The sequence below is a fragment of the Salvelinus sp. IW2-2015 genome, unplaced genomic scaffold (genome assembly GCF_002910315.2).
Source record: "Salvelinus sp. IW2-2015 unplaced genomic scaffold, ASM291031v2 Un_scaffold7227, whole genome shotgun sequence".
Taxonomy (NCBI): domain Eukaryota; kingdom Metazoa; phylum Chordata; class Actinopteri; order Salmoniformes; family Salmonidae; genus Salvelinus; species Salvelinus sp. IW2-2015.
This window is the reverse complement of record NW_019948487.1, coordinates 1-15,372: the sequence shown is the minus strand read 5'-3', so window position 1 is coordinate 15,372 and position 15,372 is coordinate 1. Positions and strand designations below refer to the sequence as shown.

At 45.3% G+C, this 15,372-nt stretch overlaps 3 protein-coding genes across 3 annotated transcripts; 1 reads left to right on the top strand and 2 right to left on the bottom strand.

The window, feature by feature from the left end:
- The first annotated feature begins 8,892 nt into the window (after positions 1-8,892).
- LOC112079210 (zinc finger protein ZFAT) lies at positions 8,893-10,478 on the top strand. The gene is made up of 3 exons (XM_024145222.2): positions 8,893-8,974; positions 9,132-9,277; positions 9,477-10,478. Exons 2-3 carry the CDS (start codon positions 9,236-9,238, stop codon positions 9,702-9,704), a joined length of 270 nt encoding a protein of 89 aa, XP_024000990.1. The 5' UTR covers positions 8,893-8,974; positions 9,132-9,235; the 3' UTR covers positions 9,705-10,478.
- On the bottom strand, positions 10,479-13,002 carry LOC112079209 (putative ribosome-binding factor A, mitochondrial). Its single transcript, XM_024145221.2, is given in 10 exon segments — positions 10,479-10,840; positions 10,842-10,908; positions 10,911-11,137; positions 11,227-11,276; positions 11,374-11,458; positions 11,665-11,777; positions 12,080-12,250; positions 12,445-12,475; positions 12,759-12,882; positions 12,885-13,002. Coding segments are annotated over 10 exon segments (1,059 nt in total). The 3' UTR covers positions 10,479-10,767.
- A 611-nt stretch (positions 13,003-13,613) lies between these two features.
- On the bottom strand, positions 13,614-15,366 carry LOC139027072 (activity-dependent neuroprotective protein 2a-like). Its single transcript, XM_070442252.1, has one exon. It carries the CDS (start codon positions 15,304-15,306, stop codon positions 14,341-14,343), a length of 966 nt encoding a protein of 321 aa, XP_070298353.1. The 5' UTR covers positions 15,307-15,366; the 3' UTR covers positions 13,614-14,340.
- Positions 15,367-15,372: the final 6 nt, after the last annotated feature.

The window sequence follows — 15,372 nt, the reverse complement described above, 5'->3', positions numbered from 1 at the left end:
GGAGATTCTCAGCATCCATATGGGCAGGTCGCCATGCTGTCGGATAAACCACGGACAATTGACAACAAGTTGGGCCTCTATGTTCTAAGGTTATGCCCCCGCGGTACTGCGCTAGGCGGCGTCATCAAAGCCAACCTCAATCGTTCAAACTTACTGCTGTCAGCGTTACACGGGGGATGACAGCATGTTCAGTGGGCCTTGTGACCTCTACGGTGAGAGCGGTCGCATATGCTCAGATGCCGGTGCAGCCATAGTGGCCCACCTTTGCTCAATAAGGCTGCGGACAGTAGGAGAGCAGTTCACCAGCAGATGGCAAAGCCATGCTACTGTTCTCTTCTCTGACAAGGACAGAGAGTGATGCTGATGTTGAGAAGAACCTGCCCTCAAAACACGGATAGAAGGGAGACCGCCTACTCTGTACAACTGAAGAGAGGAGCGATATGAAGAGTGACACGGATCCGCGTCTTCTTTTTATAAATATCATAGGTCTATATTGGCCATGTATGTAGACTCGCCCTTATCTATGAGTGAGGTTACGGTCGACTTAATCTAACTAGTGTATCTCTATTGATGAAGGTGAAGAGAGGGGAGCGGAGTAACCAATGGAGTTACCAGTATCTACAGAACCAGAGAAGGCAAAGAGGAGCTTCCTCTACGACTGCCAGATCTGGCGACCGCCAAAGTTTCAAGAACGAGCTGGACGTGACCCGCCACATGATGGTCCCACGTAGCGAGAGGCCGTTCGGCTGCGAGCTGTGTGAACCCGGCTTGCACCAAGTTTCCAGGCTCCCCTCCAGGCTCAACGTCCGTAAGCCATCCCCTTCCCTCTACGTGTGGTGATAAACTGCCTGCTCAAGCAGATAGTTTGTCCAGCTCCGATGCTGAGCTGAAGGCCCACCTGAAGGAAGGCTCACCCACGATAGTCAGAGGAGGCGGCTGGGTTCTCGGAGATTGTCCAATCTAAACACAGCAGCTTCTGTCTGCCTGGAAGCTCAGGGGGGACTCAGACTAATCAAGAGAGAGATGTGAGACAGGAATGAGGGAAATCAGAATGCGCCTGAGGAATGGCGTTTATCTCTACTTAACTTGCTTCCTAGCAGAGATGTAGGAGGGAGGTCCCTCGACTGGTTGACCCACTTCAGAGGTAGCAGGAGGAGGCCCTCCACTGGTGGTACCCTTCAGAGGAGCAGGAGGAGGCCCTCATGGCTGACCCTTCAGAAGGAGAGCCATGGAGGAAGCCTCAATTCTGGTGACTCCCTCTCCAGAAGGTTCAGGACGCGAGGCCCTCCACTGGTGACCTCATCCAGAAGGAGCAGGAGGAAGGCCCTCACTGGTGACCCTTTCAGAGGAGCAGGAAGAGGCCCTCAACTGGTTGACCCTTCAGAGGAGCAGGGAAAAAGGAGGCCTCAACTGGTGACCCTTCAGAGCAGCAGGTCAAGGGTAGGTCACTCCACTTGAGGTCGATCACTCTCTTAGATGAGCAGCGAGCGCTATGTAGTATGCCTCCTCCAACCTAGGTCGCCCACTGTGACCTTCAGAAGGCAGCAGTGGGGAGCGGACAGAGGAACAGGAGGAAGGGCTCGAGGGAAGAAGGTAGGGTAGGAACTTAGGGAGCAGGGGGCTCGGGGATGGCAGGAGGTAACACAGCGAGTGCGTTATCTGATCCCTTTCACGGGGCCTCTGAAGGGGCAGACCTGATGAGTAAACCATGCGTGTTGAACAACCTGTACAAGAGACTGAGACTCTAACACAAGACAGAACTGAAGCGGCGAACTCAGACTCCTGAACAAATCCATGAAAGCACAGCCAAAGGCACGACCCAGGAGTATCAGTGAGGAGAGACCTGGATAATGACATTCTGGTTCGGAGAAGGTATAGAACAACGCCCTCATGAGGGGAGAATAACGCCAATTGTGGGTCTGAGACAAGACAACCTTTCGGTAGAAAAGGCCCTTCAGGGCTTAAAGGATGGGGCGATGCGAGCAGTGTGTTGTGTATGGCAATGTATAGGGATGCGGTGACCATTTGGAGAGGTGGAGTCAGTGGGCCACAGCAGCATCCAGAAGAAGACAAAAGGTTTCTTCGGAATCAACATCACAAAGGTCATGTTTGAGGAGACTCTCCGGTCTTGGTTTGAGTTCAGGGGAGGTCATAGGTCAACCAAACACGATTCAGCTGACCCACAAGGAGAATGAGGGACGAGCAACGAGAAGGAAGAGGACGGCTTTCCATACAAGATTCATTAGATAAGTTGCACAGAAAAAGGCACTCGCACAACAATAGTTGTCTTTGACAGAATACGAAAAAATAGTTATTGGGACTGGAAATGTGTATCACTGCTGGTACAAGAAACTATATCACACATAAATGGGAAGGGTACCTTGACATAGAAATAACCCTTTTTCTAGCAGTATAAGTTGCATTTTTACAAGTTTGTAATTTTTCAGCTCTTTCAATCAATTCCTATGGTTGGTAATTCCATCCCTGTAAAAGCGGACGAACAGGTCTTCTTTATAGTCAGTGGTATATTTTTAATTATGTTCATCTCCCCGTCAGGAAAGCCTTCGGAGTTACCATTTGTGTGCGACGTAGGCAACATGCATTGCGTGACTCACAAAAAGAGCATATACATTAGCGGTGGGAGAGAGGTACGGGGTCCATGTGCAGTCTATTCCTTTCCATCACCAAGAACTGTCTGAAAGCGAACATCTGATCCAGAGACACTACGCACCACGTATATCCTAGGAGCTCAGTGCCCCATGGAACACTGTTTCATGTATCTAGACACCCTAGGACAAGTACAAGCTCTCTCGCAGGCACAACTATGCACAAAGGACACCACTTTGAAACAAACGTGAGTCTGGGGTCCAAATGGAACCCTACTTTTGAACGCAGGGGCCCATAGGGGGGGTCACATAAATCTGATCATTATTACATTGAAATGTCTTGTTTGGTTGAAGATTGTGGATTCTTACCATCATTTTTAATCAAACTATGAATGGAGAAGAAAAGCGTTTTGCTATATGCCCTGTGTGTGTTCAAATATCAGAGAAAAACGTTCACTGAAAGATAAACTAAACATCAATTATCAGAGACATTTCCATCCAGGTTTAGAAAGCAGACCGGGGAAGGTGATGCCCACCATCTTATGAGTTGGTGCAATTCTATTTATTAACAACAGCAACAATGTTATATAGAATGTCTTAACATTCCCAAAAACTATCATACCCATTTTCCTGTTTAATTGGAGCCAAGGAAAGGTAAATAGCCTTGTCAGAGCCAGAGGCCCATAGGGGCAGGAGCCTATTCCTGTTTCTGAAATCTTGAGGCGCAGCTTTAATGTACATGTACAGCCCCTGGACAGGACAACTGGCTATGTATGTGTAAAACTTACCATTTCTCTTACTGCAGTACGAACCGAAGGAGTACACACCAATCTCTTCCGAGGTCGCTTTGGGGTGAGGGTCGCAGATGTATAGGGCTTGAGAAATATTCGGTGAGGAAGCAGGGCTTCTAAGTATGTCCATTATAACTGTGGACATGCTACTTCATGAGGACGGAGTTCGGTATTCCTGTCAAGCAAGCAACATCTGGGCTCTCACCAAAGGTAGACAAATCATTTCTCCACAATTAGTGCTAGCGTACCCACAATGCCATCCTAATTCCCTATAAGTGATTTCGGTGACTGTTGGATCTGGGCTGTTTGAGTGGACCGCACCAGTGGCGTTTCGACACCCTGCTAAAAGGCAGTAGCAACTACCACAATTAACTTTTTTAGAGGAAAGTTTTACTTTCGCAATGAAATGTGATTGTGTGGTTGTCTTACCCGCTGTGAGTTGTGGTGTGTCCTTACACCTAACCTTAGTTGAACACACGCACTGAACTAGTAAAATCCCTCTGGAGGAGGTTTAAAGAGTGTCTGCTAAATGACTACTAGGTTGAGTACTGTAATATAGGCCCTCTGGATATTAGAGTGTCGTGACTAATAATTTGACCAACTGAGGGCATGTATTAATCCCGCGGCATCTAGAGTGTCGCTAATAGATAACTAACTTGTAAAAAGTCCTCTCTGGATTAGAGCTGTCCTGCTTAAATAACTAATGGATTGTAAAATCCCTCTGAGAGTTAGAAGTAGTTCTTGCTATAATAACCCACCTGACTGAAATCGAGCTCTCGAGATAAAGTTGTCTGCTAAATAAACCACTGAATTGTAAAAACCTCTGGATTAGAGTGTCTGCTAAATAACCACTGACTGTTAAATCGCTCTGGATAAGAGTGTCTGCTAACTAACCACTGATTGTAAATCCCTTCTGGATAAGAGTGTCTGCTAAATGACTACTGACTTGTAAATCCTCTGGATTAGACGCTCGGATCTAGCTAAAATAACTACTGACTGTAAATCCCTCTGGATTATAGTGTTCCTGCTAAAGTGGACTACTGATTGTAAATCCCCTCTGGATAAGAGTGTCCCTGCTAATAACTACTGACTGTTAACGCTCTGGATTAGAGTGTCTGCTAAATAAGGCCTACTGACTGTAAATCGCTCTGGATTAGAGTGGTTCTGCTAAATGACTACCCTTATTGACTTGAGTAAAAATACCAAGCTGGTTGGCCAAATTAGAGTGTCTGCTTAAATTTATTATCTGATACTAGAGAAACTTGATTTATTAAACCATTTTATACGACAATCCATGTGATATTTAGATGTAGGCCGTCTTGCATGTTATACTTCTGTCTGTAACAATTCTCTCTCTGGTTAGAGTTTGTCCAGTCTACATGATAGTTGTATCACACTACTGCCAGACCTGTGTCGGAAGTAGTGTGTTCCCCTATGTGATAAGAGCATGTGTTTCTGCTATCACAAGTTTTATATCCTCAAGTTTGCACGTTTGAGAGGTATAAAATTATATCCTCTGGATAAGAAGTGCTTCACTGCTTTAAAATATGGCAAGCGATTATAGCTTGTAAAATACTTATCTCTTCCCTGTTATAGGAGTATGAAGCCCTCAAGTTAACACACTATGTCCAGTACTATCGCCACCGCCGCAGTGAGTTCAGAGCAACCTGAAAGGGCCCCACTATGGCAGCATGAACACGACAACCCGGAGACGGGAGAAGACATCAGTCCTGGTGAGCCTGACATGATGTGGGCAAACAGAAGTATCAGTCAAAAGAGTCAACTACTTGATAGTACAGCAACAAGTAACAGATATAGCTACACAGAGGAACGGTGAGGGGAAGAAACACAACAAAACAGACCCCTACGATTGAGGGGATCATAGGATGAGTTTCTAAATGGTGTTTGCTATTTTCCTGCCGAGTATCAGTGCCCACTACTTTTCGATCAGAGTTGCTGGTCCAAAAAAGTATGTAGCACTATATCTTAGAGGCTTTCCCTTGGGTCAACTAGAAGTGCAACTATATCACCATGGTATTTTAGGGTGCCATTCCTGGATCTAAGTGGTGTCGCGTACGTTTAACATGTAAGCTAAATGTACTCATGCTCATTTGTACTGTCAGTTAATCTGGGAACCCAGGTCAGCCCATGAAGTATTTCCGTCTCGTTTGGCCTGTCCCCCACTGAGAGATGCACTCGCAGCCATACTGTAGGAGCAGCTCAAACATAGATGTAGGAAGGCAGAGTGTGATTACAGCGCTGCACCGAAACGCCCTTCTTACTCGGTCACAGTTGGCAGGACGGGCGATGAGCATGCAGCATGCCTCTTTCCAAGGTTACACTAATGGCACAGGTGTCCATAATCTTTACAAATAATACTAACAGCTTTTTATAGGTTATTTAAAACATAGCTCCAAATTATTAGACTATCAATCGTCTATCCACACCACCACGGCCTCATTTATAGCCACAAGTTTGGTTTGAAACAAAACATAAAGTCACCGACGGGCCGGATAGAGAAAAAACACCATCTCTTGGACAGATCAGTAAGAGGACAGACAATGTCTCAAATCTCAGAATTTATACTAGAAAAAAAAAACCTTTAGTAGTGTCCATTATTTCTGTTTGTGTTACAAGTCCCACATCTCTGGAAATCAGTGTGGGTTATGGTACCCCCACCACACTCCACCAAAACACGCTAGCTGGCGCCCCACTTCGGGGCTCACTACTCCTCCCTGTAACATAGCAGGACCCACCTGTAGAGGACATTTAGACAGCAAAAGTAAGCTAGAACACCTAACTCAGTAGAGTAAACTGTTAAACGCCAGGGACCTGGCCTCAGCCACCTCTGGCACGCGCTGTCCGGAGCAGCAAGGGTGAGTCCGCTCAGCAGAGACACACTTAGCGATGCTCTTATCCGAAAGAACCTAGTCAATGTTATTCAACTAAGTTTAATAGGGAAAACAAGTAATTGTTTTTCCTCTACCTTCTTGCCCTTTGTTGCTGTTGTCTGTGTCAATAATGTTTGTACCCTGTTTTTGGTGTTGCCCTAACCATGTCGTGTTGTCATGTGTTTTGTCGTTGTTGTTGTGTTAGGTCTCTCTTTATGTTGTGCTTGTCTCTCTTTGTGCGTGGTGGTGTTTTCGTCCCTCATTTACATATATATATATATATATTTTTTTTTAAATCCAACTCCAGCCGCGGTCCCCGCAGGAAGGATATTTTGCCTTTTGGTAGCGTCATTGTAAATAAGAATTGTTTTTAACTGAACTTGCCTAGTTAAATAAAGTAAGGTTACCAATTTAAAAAATCAGTCATGTTCAGTTCCGTAGACCCATCCTCCAAATAAAAACCTGGAATCAGTCCTTACTCATTAAAACATTGAGGAACTTGGAATCAAGTCTTGCCTTATCAGTTAAAACAGAGGACCTGGAATCGTCCCTTGGACTCAGTAAAAAACAGAGGACCTGGAATCGGTCTTGACCTCAGTAAACAGGGGACCTGGAATCGATCTTGACATAGTAAAACAGAAGGACCTGGAATAGTCTTGACTCGTAAAACAGGAGGACCTGGAAATCGAGTCTTGACTCAGTCAAAACAGAGGACTGGAATCGTCTTGACTCTAGTAAAACAGTGGACCTGGAACTCGGTCTTGACTCAGTAAAACAGAGGCCTGGAATCGGTCCTTGACTCAGCTAAAACAGAGGACTTTGGAATCGGTCTTGACTCAAGTAAAACAGGGACCTGTTTGGAATCGATCTTCGAACTCAGTAAAACAGGGGACCTGAATCGGTCTTTGACTCATTAAAACAGAGGACCCTGGAATCGGTCTTGACTCCAGTAAAAAGAGGCAACCTGGAATCGGTCTTGACTCAGTAAAACAGAGGACCTGGAAATCAGTCTTTGACTTCAGTAAAAACAGGGGACCTGGAATCGGTCTTGAACTCCAGTAAAACAGGGGACTGGAATGGTCTTGACTCAGTAAAAAACAGGGGACCTGGAATCGGTCCTTGAAACTCAGTAACAGGGGACCTGGAATCGTCTTGACTAGTAAAAAGGGGACCTGGAATCGGTCCTTGACTCATGTAAAAACAGAGGAGAAACCTGCACACTGTTTCCTGTTTCCCTATGGACACAAAATAGTTCTTATTAATTACTAATACACAGTGCTTTGGTAAATGTTTCTGCCAACCAGTTGTAGTGTCCTGTAGTGTGACCTAATGTCCTGTATCTCTAGGTAGAAGTGAAGTGTCCTGTGTGTGACTATTGTCCCTGTATCTCGAGGTGGAGTGAAGTGCCTGTGTGTGACTATGTCCTGTATCTTCTAGGTGACGTGGAAGTGTCCTGTGTGTGACTATGTCTGTTATCTCTAGTGGGGTGAAAGTGTCCTGTGTGTGACTATGTCCTGTATCTCTAGGTGGAGTGAAGTGTTCCTGTGTGGGACTATGTCCCCCCAGTATCTTTCTAGGTGGAGTGAAGTGTCCTGTGTTTGACTATGTGCTTGTATCTCTAGGTGGAGTGAAGTGTCGCTGTGTGTGACTCATGTCCTGTATCTCTAGGTAGAGTGACAAGTGTCCCGTGTGAGACTGTCCTGTTCTCTAAAGTGGGGTGAAGTGTCCTGTGTGTGACTATGGGTCCAGTATCTCTAGTGGAGTGAAGTGTCCTGTGTTTGACTATGTGCTGTATCTCTAGGGGAGTGAAGTGTCCCTGTGGTGTCAACCTATGTACCCTGTATCTCTAGGTAGAAAGTGAAAGTTGTCCCGTGTGAGACTGTTCCTTGTATCTCTAATAGGTGGAGTGAAAGTGGTCCCCCGTGTGAGACTGCCCCTGTATCTAGGTGGAGTGAAGTGTCCGTGTGTTTGACTATGTCCTGTAATCTCTAGGTGGAGTGAAAGTGTCCCGTGTCTCTAGGTAGAGTTAAGTGTCCTGTGTGAGAAACTGTCCTCTATCTATAGGTAGAGTGAAGTTGGTCCGTGTGAAGACTGTCCTGTAATCTCTAAGGTAGAGTGAAACGTGTCCTTTTGTGTGACTGTCCTGTATCTCTAGGTAAGAGTGAAGTGTCCCGTGTTGAGACTGTCCCTGTATCTCTAGGTGAACGTGTCCGTGTGAGACTGTGCTGTATCTCTAGGTGAAGTGTCCCCGTGTGAGACTGTGCTTGTTATCTCTAAGGTGAAGTGGTCTCCGTGTGAGACTGACCTGTATCTCTAAGTGGAAAGTTTGAAGTGTCCTGTGTGTGACTATGTGTATCGGTACGCAAGTGGGAGATGAACAGACCACCTGAAGAACAAAGCATGGCCTCAAAGTGATTCAGAGTGACGTGCTTGGTCATTCAACCACTATGGGAGGTAAGGTTTCATCAGTCACGGCATGGTGATATATCTTATATGGTCAATTTAAGAGGTTTTTCTAATGTCTAGACCCTGTGTTAATAGTAGTGTTTTGTTCTGAGGTGGGTGAGCAGTCGGATGGAGGAGCCCCCTTTTTACCCAGACCTCCCACATCACTGAGAACAGAGGACCCTCAGGGGACCGAAGCTTGCAGTGTCGGCCCTCCAGGACCTCAGGTTCACAGAGAACGGTTAGGACAAGTAGTCAGCACTTAAGTTAGCCTGGTCCCAGATCTGTTTGTACTCTTGCCATTGCTCCTTGTCAAGCCAAAAACAACAGAGTGACAAAGAGTTGATGTATCCTTGGTTTCCCTCACTGTGTTTAATGTATTGGAATGCTCTGCTTAGGGGTGGTGTCGACCACCACAGAAGGGCTGGATCCCACAGCGGTTAACATCCTGCAGCAGATCATTGAGCTGGGGGCAGAGTCTAATGATGCCACAGCAGCCTCCATGGTGGCCATGGTCCCTGGCAGAGTGACCGTGGTGGAGCAGGTAAGAGCAMMGTCAAACGTAGTGCACTATAAAGGGAATAGGGTGCCWATAYTGCACTACTTTTGACCAGGGCCCTCTGGTCAAACGTAGTGCACTATAAAAGGGAATATGGTGCTTGGGCCCTTGTCAATAGGGAATATGTTGCCATTTAGGACATCCCTCTCCAACACATTCCAATCCTCTTTCCACCATCTTCCAGGTGACTGAGGAGGAGGAGCAGGGGAGCCACACTGTGATGATCCAGGACCCCTTCCAGCAGACAGCCTCCATGGGGCTGGGTGAGGAGCACCATCTGGTGGTGTCGTCTGATGATGTGGAGGGCATGGAGACGGTCACCGTGTACACTCAGGGAGAGGACGCCTCCCAGTTCATTGTCTATGTCCAAGAGGCTGTGCAGACCGAGGAGCATACTGTGGAATCTATCTGAGCAGGACAGAGCGTTGGTGCAGGCATGGAGGAGCAGTCAACAGTTTCATCCCGGGTCATTCAGTAGGTGGAAGACATTTTGAAAACGGGGAGATATTACCTGAACTTGTCCAATTAGAACATAGATTTGTATTGTTCCGTTGCTAGACATTTTTCTACAGTGTGCCCTATTGAACTCCACCCTGGCTTGCTCTATGAAACCCACAACCAATCTCCAATGGCTTTGATTGGAATAACATAGTGGCTTGAAATGTATCATTTCATCACTTATGCCTTTTCTCTGTGATTAGCATTTCCTTATGTTAATTCAACTTAATATATCAAAGGCTTTTCTTAGAAAACAAGATTGGAATGRACTTTTTATACAAGTGTATAAGTAATTTAGTAAGGGAATAAAATGTGGATAATTAAAATATTCATGGCGGGATTCAATCTGTAACGCTGTCGACAATGAGCCTTTGAAAGGCTATGTTACCGCGTTCAGAGATCCCATTCAAGGCAAACGCTGCAGAGGTCATCTTAATCGGAAATGACCTTTTAAATGAAAAGAGCCTTTTCAGATTGCATCTCAGCCTTACTTAGCTTACAACATAGTTGCAGTTTTGGCATGATGTGCCTTTAATGTTTACAACGGATCATTACAGGACTGGATTCTTTATAGGACTAGATTGTTGATCATGCTTTTCTATACACCCCCCCCATCCTGTTGACTAATATTTCTACACCTATTGGAATGGTAGTCAATGAACAATTAAATGGATCATGAACAACTCAATACCTTGAAAGTGTTTATTGACATGAACAATTCACCCATGTCTGATCTCTGGTGTAAAACACCAAAACACACGTAAGAAGAGTGGATCTCCAGCACACTGGTCATTCATGTTGCTTTCCAATGCTCCTCGGAAGTGAGAAATACAAGGTTCAGACGGAGAAACAACCACTTGAACGACTCTCCCAAGTTGGACTTCCAAATAGAAAGTCTGTGATGGAGATGATAACCGGGATTACAAGTTGTGATGTTTCGTCACTGACCTTTCACCTTTCACCTTCCAACTAAGCATCTAGGACTTCCTGCTCTCCTCAGCCATGAGTTCTCTGACCTGGTCGTCTTCCTGGCTGAAGCCCGGCCGTCCTCCTCCTCCTCTCCTGACCCTGGCTGCGTCTGGACAGAAGGTACTCCTTAGGAGTGATGTCATCATCAAGGGCCGTTTAGACTTCTTCTTCTTCTCCATTATCTTCTGCTTCCTGTACTCTGCCAGCACCTCCAGCTGCTGCAGTGTGAGCTCTGGTGCCAGGGTGTTCGAGGTAGTGTCTTTGACCCTCAGTTTGTAGTCCAGGATCTGTTTGTTGAGAGCGTCGTGGTCAACCCCGAACAGCACAGGTTTTTTAGACGTGCTGGGCGTTGCTGATTCCACTACATGTTGTCGTTCTCTGGAAGAAATTAGATGTTAAGTCAACTTCAAAAACTCACTTGACTGTATTTACTATTTGAGCCCCAGTCATCATTAAGACTTTCCTACCCCAGTCCATCTTCAGGACCAAAGTCAGCCATCTTGAGTAGGTTTTCAACCTAACAGTACAGCCCACAAGCACAAAGTTCATCAGCACAGTCTTTCATAAAATGTTGAATATTGTTTGTGTTACTATGAATATGAAATGCCAATTACCTCAGACATGGCTGCGTACTGTTTATCCTTTATGAAAACCAAAGGAGGGACACCACCAAGGGTTTGATGAGCCATAATGAGGTACCTGTTAAGAACAGCACAGGGGTTCTCTCTAACATCATCCTGAAACAACCTAGCCTGATGGTCAGTCTCTCTGTGTGCTATCCTGCCAACTCCTTGTCATGTTTTGTCTTGACATGGACCGTTGGCAAGAACACATAGATCTGGAACCAGGCTAGAAACATCATCACAGAAAGAGAAGAGTACTGCTATTTCTGAGCGAGTGCTTACCTTATACGAGGGCTGCTCTTGTCCAGTGCTTGCTGAATCTGGTCATCCCTCTCTGACACACCACTGGTTTTCCAATAGACCCGGCAACTAGAGAAGTCTGCAGGCAGTGACACCTGATGTGACACACACGCAATATTATAACAACTCAAACGGAAGGACTTTGCATTTTGGCGCAGTCCAGGCAGTGCTGAAGGGATAGGATGGAACTGTACACAATACTAGCACCAATTTTATGAAGCTACCTTGCATTACCAAAATGTCATTGAATATTTCAGACCAAGCTGAAGTACTTCCTAGCCTGGTCCCAGCTCGGCAAGTGCTCAATGCTGTCATTGTCCAGCCAAACATGACAATGAGTGACAGGGAGTTGGCATGTTTGCACAAACACACCGGCACCAGGCTAGGTTATTCCTACCCTTGAGATGTCCACACTGTAGTTGTAGACCTCATAGTTGACTTCAGGGGAGCTCAGTAGATCAGTGATGGCCTTGTACAGGATGGAGTTGAGGATTCTGGTGCGCATGTTGTCCTCTTGGCTTCGTTTCTTAGGTGGCTTCAGAGCACTGAGCTGACTGGACGGTGGCCCCTGTCAGAATTACACAAAGGTTAAAGTGTGAAACCGGATACAGCAAGCTGAGTGCCAGTCTGTTTACTGTCTTGACAACTCCTTATGGAATTGGTATGACAACAACAGAACAGGCGTTGCACAAACAGATCAGGGACCAGGCTGAGAATAAGCACAAATACAATCTAAATCATGACATGAGACAGTGTACCAACCTGGGGCGGTGTTTCATACCAGAGCTTCTTCCTGTTGAAGACATGCAATGAAGAAAACGTTAGTCAAGTCATAGTAGAAGAGGAGCCTGGTACCTGATCCGTTTGTGCTCATGCCAACAACTGTCATTGTCAAGCCAAACACGTTTGGCGTGACAAGGATTTGACATGACGGCTCAAACAGACTAAACAGGCTAGCAAGAGTACTACTAGGCTCAGTGGCTGATTACTTGAAACTTCATAACTAGGCTAGCAAGACATGATGAATCAAATCAGAAAACTCAGGGCTTGCTACCAAAACCATAACGTTCTCTTACTTTGTTTTGTTGACAAACTTCCTCAACAGGTTTTTACCAGCACATTTGGAAGAAGTGTGAAAATCTCTTCTGTCATGACAAACTGATGAGACTGAACGGTGCTGGCAGTTCAAATGATGGACTGATGCTGAGGATCAAGTTCGACACTGCCGCTGGTCCGTTTCTTCATAGCCATACAACTGCTCGCGTAATGCTGAAGAACTAGACATTGTTTTACTCTTGAGTATGTATTAATTCCAAACATAATCATATGTTACTCAAACCTTTAAAAAGCTAGTGATTTCTTCGGTCGCACACCAGCTACCTAGCTAGCATGTAATATAAACATCACCCTGCGCAACTAGTAATGTCTGTCTGAAGAACGGGTTAAGGCAGAAGCAATCGTTGTCAAAGCTACTTATTTTTTGGTATTGTGGAAAACAAATGTTATAGGTGCAAGCCGCCACCTACTGTATTGGCTGTGTATCTGCCTACTGTTCTGTAGTATGTATTCATTACACTTTGTGAAACAATTGCCCTACCAACTAACCCTGCACCCATTAAAACCTCACCACTACTCCACTACTTTAGCCCGATCTAAACCTACTACAGGCCAGCAGCCTGGGAGAACGGGACACTATCGTTCAAAATATCTTGCAACTCTTCTGAAGTAAAATGCCTGTACACCCAATGTCAGCTAGGAATCATCGATTGTAGATTTACACCACAGATAAGGTTAGAGAATATTAATTCAAATTGTTAATACAATTTGTATAAATCTACTAGTAGCCTTGTTGGGTGTATTTCAAGCCAGGACATACTATATTTATTTCATTTTAATCCACATGCCAAACCCAATAAAGAAACAAACTAACATTTTACAAATATGGTAATTTATGGGCAAAACAAAAACACAGATCAACGAGGTCATCTGTAGAAAAGAAAAACACACATCCTTTAATTTAGCCCACCATGGAAACAATGGTTCATTTGAGCGTGAAAACTTCTATAGGAGAACCGAGGCACTTGTACTATGCATCTTGAATGTCACTTTATTATATACTACAGTATATTATGCTAATAAACTGCTTTAGTTTTGAGCCAAATAGTGCGTGTTTACAAGCTGCCCAGGCTGTGAAGTTATACTGTACAAATAGTTATCAATGACATGAGGTTCCAAATAAATATTGTATGTGTTCACAAGTTCTTGGGTATATTAACAGATTGTATAAAATATCTACACACATTTCAATTCTACTAAACACTCTTTACAATTGTACAAAAAAAATTGGTCCACACTGTCGTTTTTGTCAAAATGGGTACATGTATAAACTCAAGTGTTAATTGACAAATACTAGTTACTTTTTTTTCTTCTCATGACTCTTTCTCATCTTTAAAATGTTGTCTAGATGACATTGTTTTCTTTAAAATTCCCTTTTTATAATAAGAAAATAATGACAAGGTCTATCACCATTTCTTTCTATACATCCAAAATATATCTTCTAGATAAACACAGCTTGCAATTTGGTTAATATATTTCTTTTTTGCACACTGGCTCACTTTGAATGCATTCTGTCTGCAGAATGACTGTGCATACAGTAAGTTAGACATCTACTTTCCCTGGCTCAGCTTTCTCTTCAGGTTCAATCTCTGGAACAACAAGGTCGTGCTTCAGCTTGCTCAGCTCAGTCCAGTTAAACCCCATCAGAACCTTAGTCTTCTTCTGTCGGAGCGCTTTCATACACCGGCTGCGCTTCGCTCCAAACAGAGACGCCACATCAGTCCTCTGGAACCACAGGCGGCCTGCCAGGGCCTCCATCTCTTTCCTAGACAGGTAGGGCCTCTGGTGGAAGTATCTGGTGAGGAACTCCTTTCTATCCTGGAAGGGAAGCATCTCCATTCCTGTGGGATCCAGCACCAGGGACACAGTGGGGTCGAATGTAAAAGCACCAGGTTTGGATTTGTGCCCCACCTGCTGCTTGGTGGCCCCCCCTGTCGCTTCCCTAGACCTACTCTGTCTGCTCTGATCCAGGGCAGCGGCCGGCACRCCACCGTTRATTGTCTGGGCATTTGGATCAGGGTTGATCAATCTCTCTGCATCCTTGGCKGCCTTGGGGGCACACCTGCAGCGCTGGACGTGTATGGAGATGGTTTTGGAAGTGGACTTGTCTGTGTACACCCCCAGGCAGTATACACACTTGAAGGCTGGGGCCTTTAGKATGGCATGTATAGTGGGTACAATGTGGTGCTTTGTCTTCAGATGGAGCTCGTAATCCTCCCCGTTCTGAGGCTTCTCTGGACAGAAGGGACAACCGTCTTTTGCTAGGTTTTGATATGCTGACTTGATGGACTCTCGTCTCAGCTTCAGATAGATCCGGTCTTTAGTCGACGTGACCAGAACCACGTTCAGCTCCTTGTCTGCCAGCAGGTCTTTAGGGACAGTTGCGCTCATGTCAAAAAAGGGAAACAAAAGGCCCCCCTGGGGATTGATGCCCAGACGATATTTCTCTTTGAGGACATCACAGTTGGATTTGTCTGAGAGCTTGTGTTCCTTACCCATGTGTTCCATGACTTGCTGGATGGAATAGAACACCAGTGGGCAGAGCAAACACTGCAGACCATGCAACAAATGCTG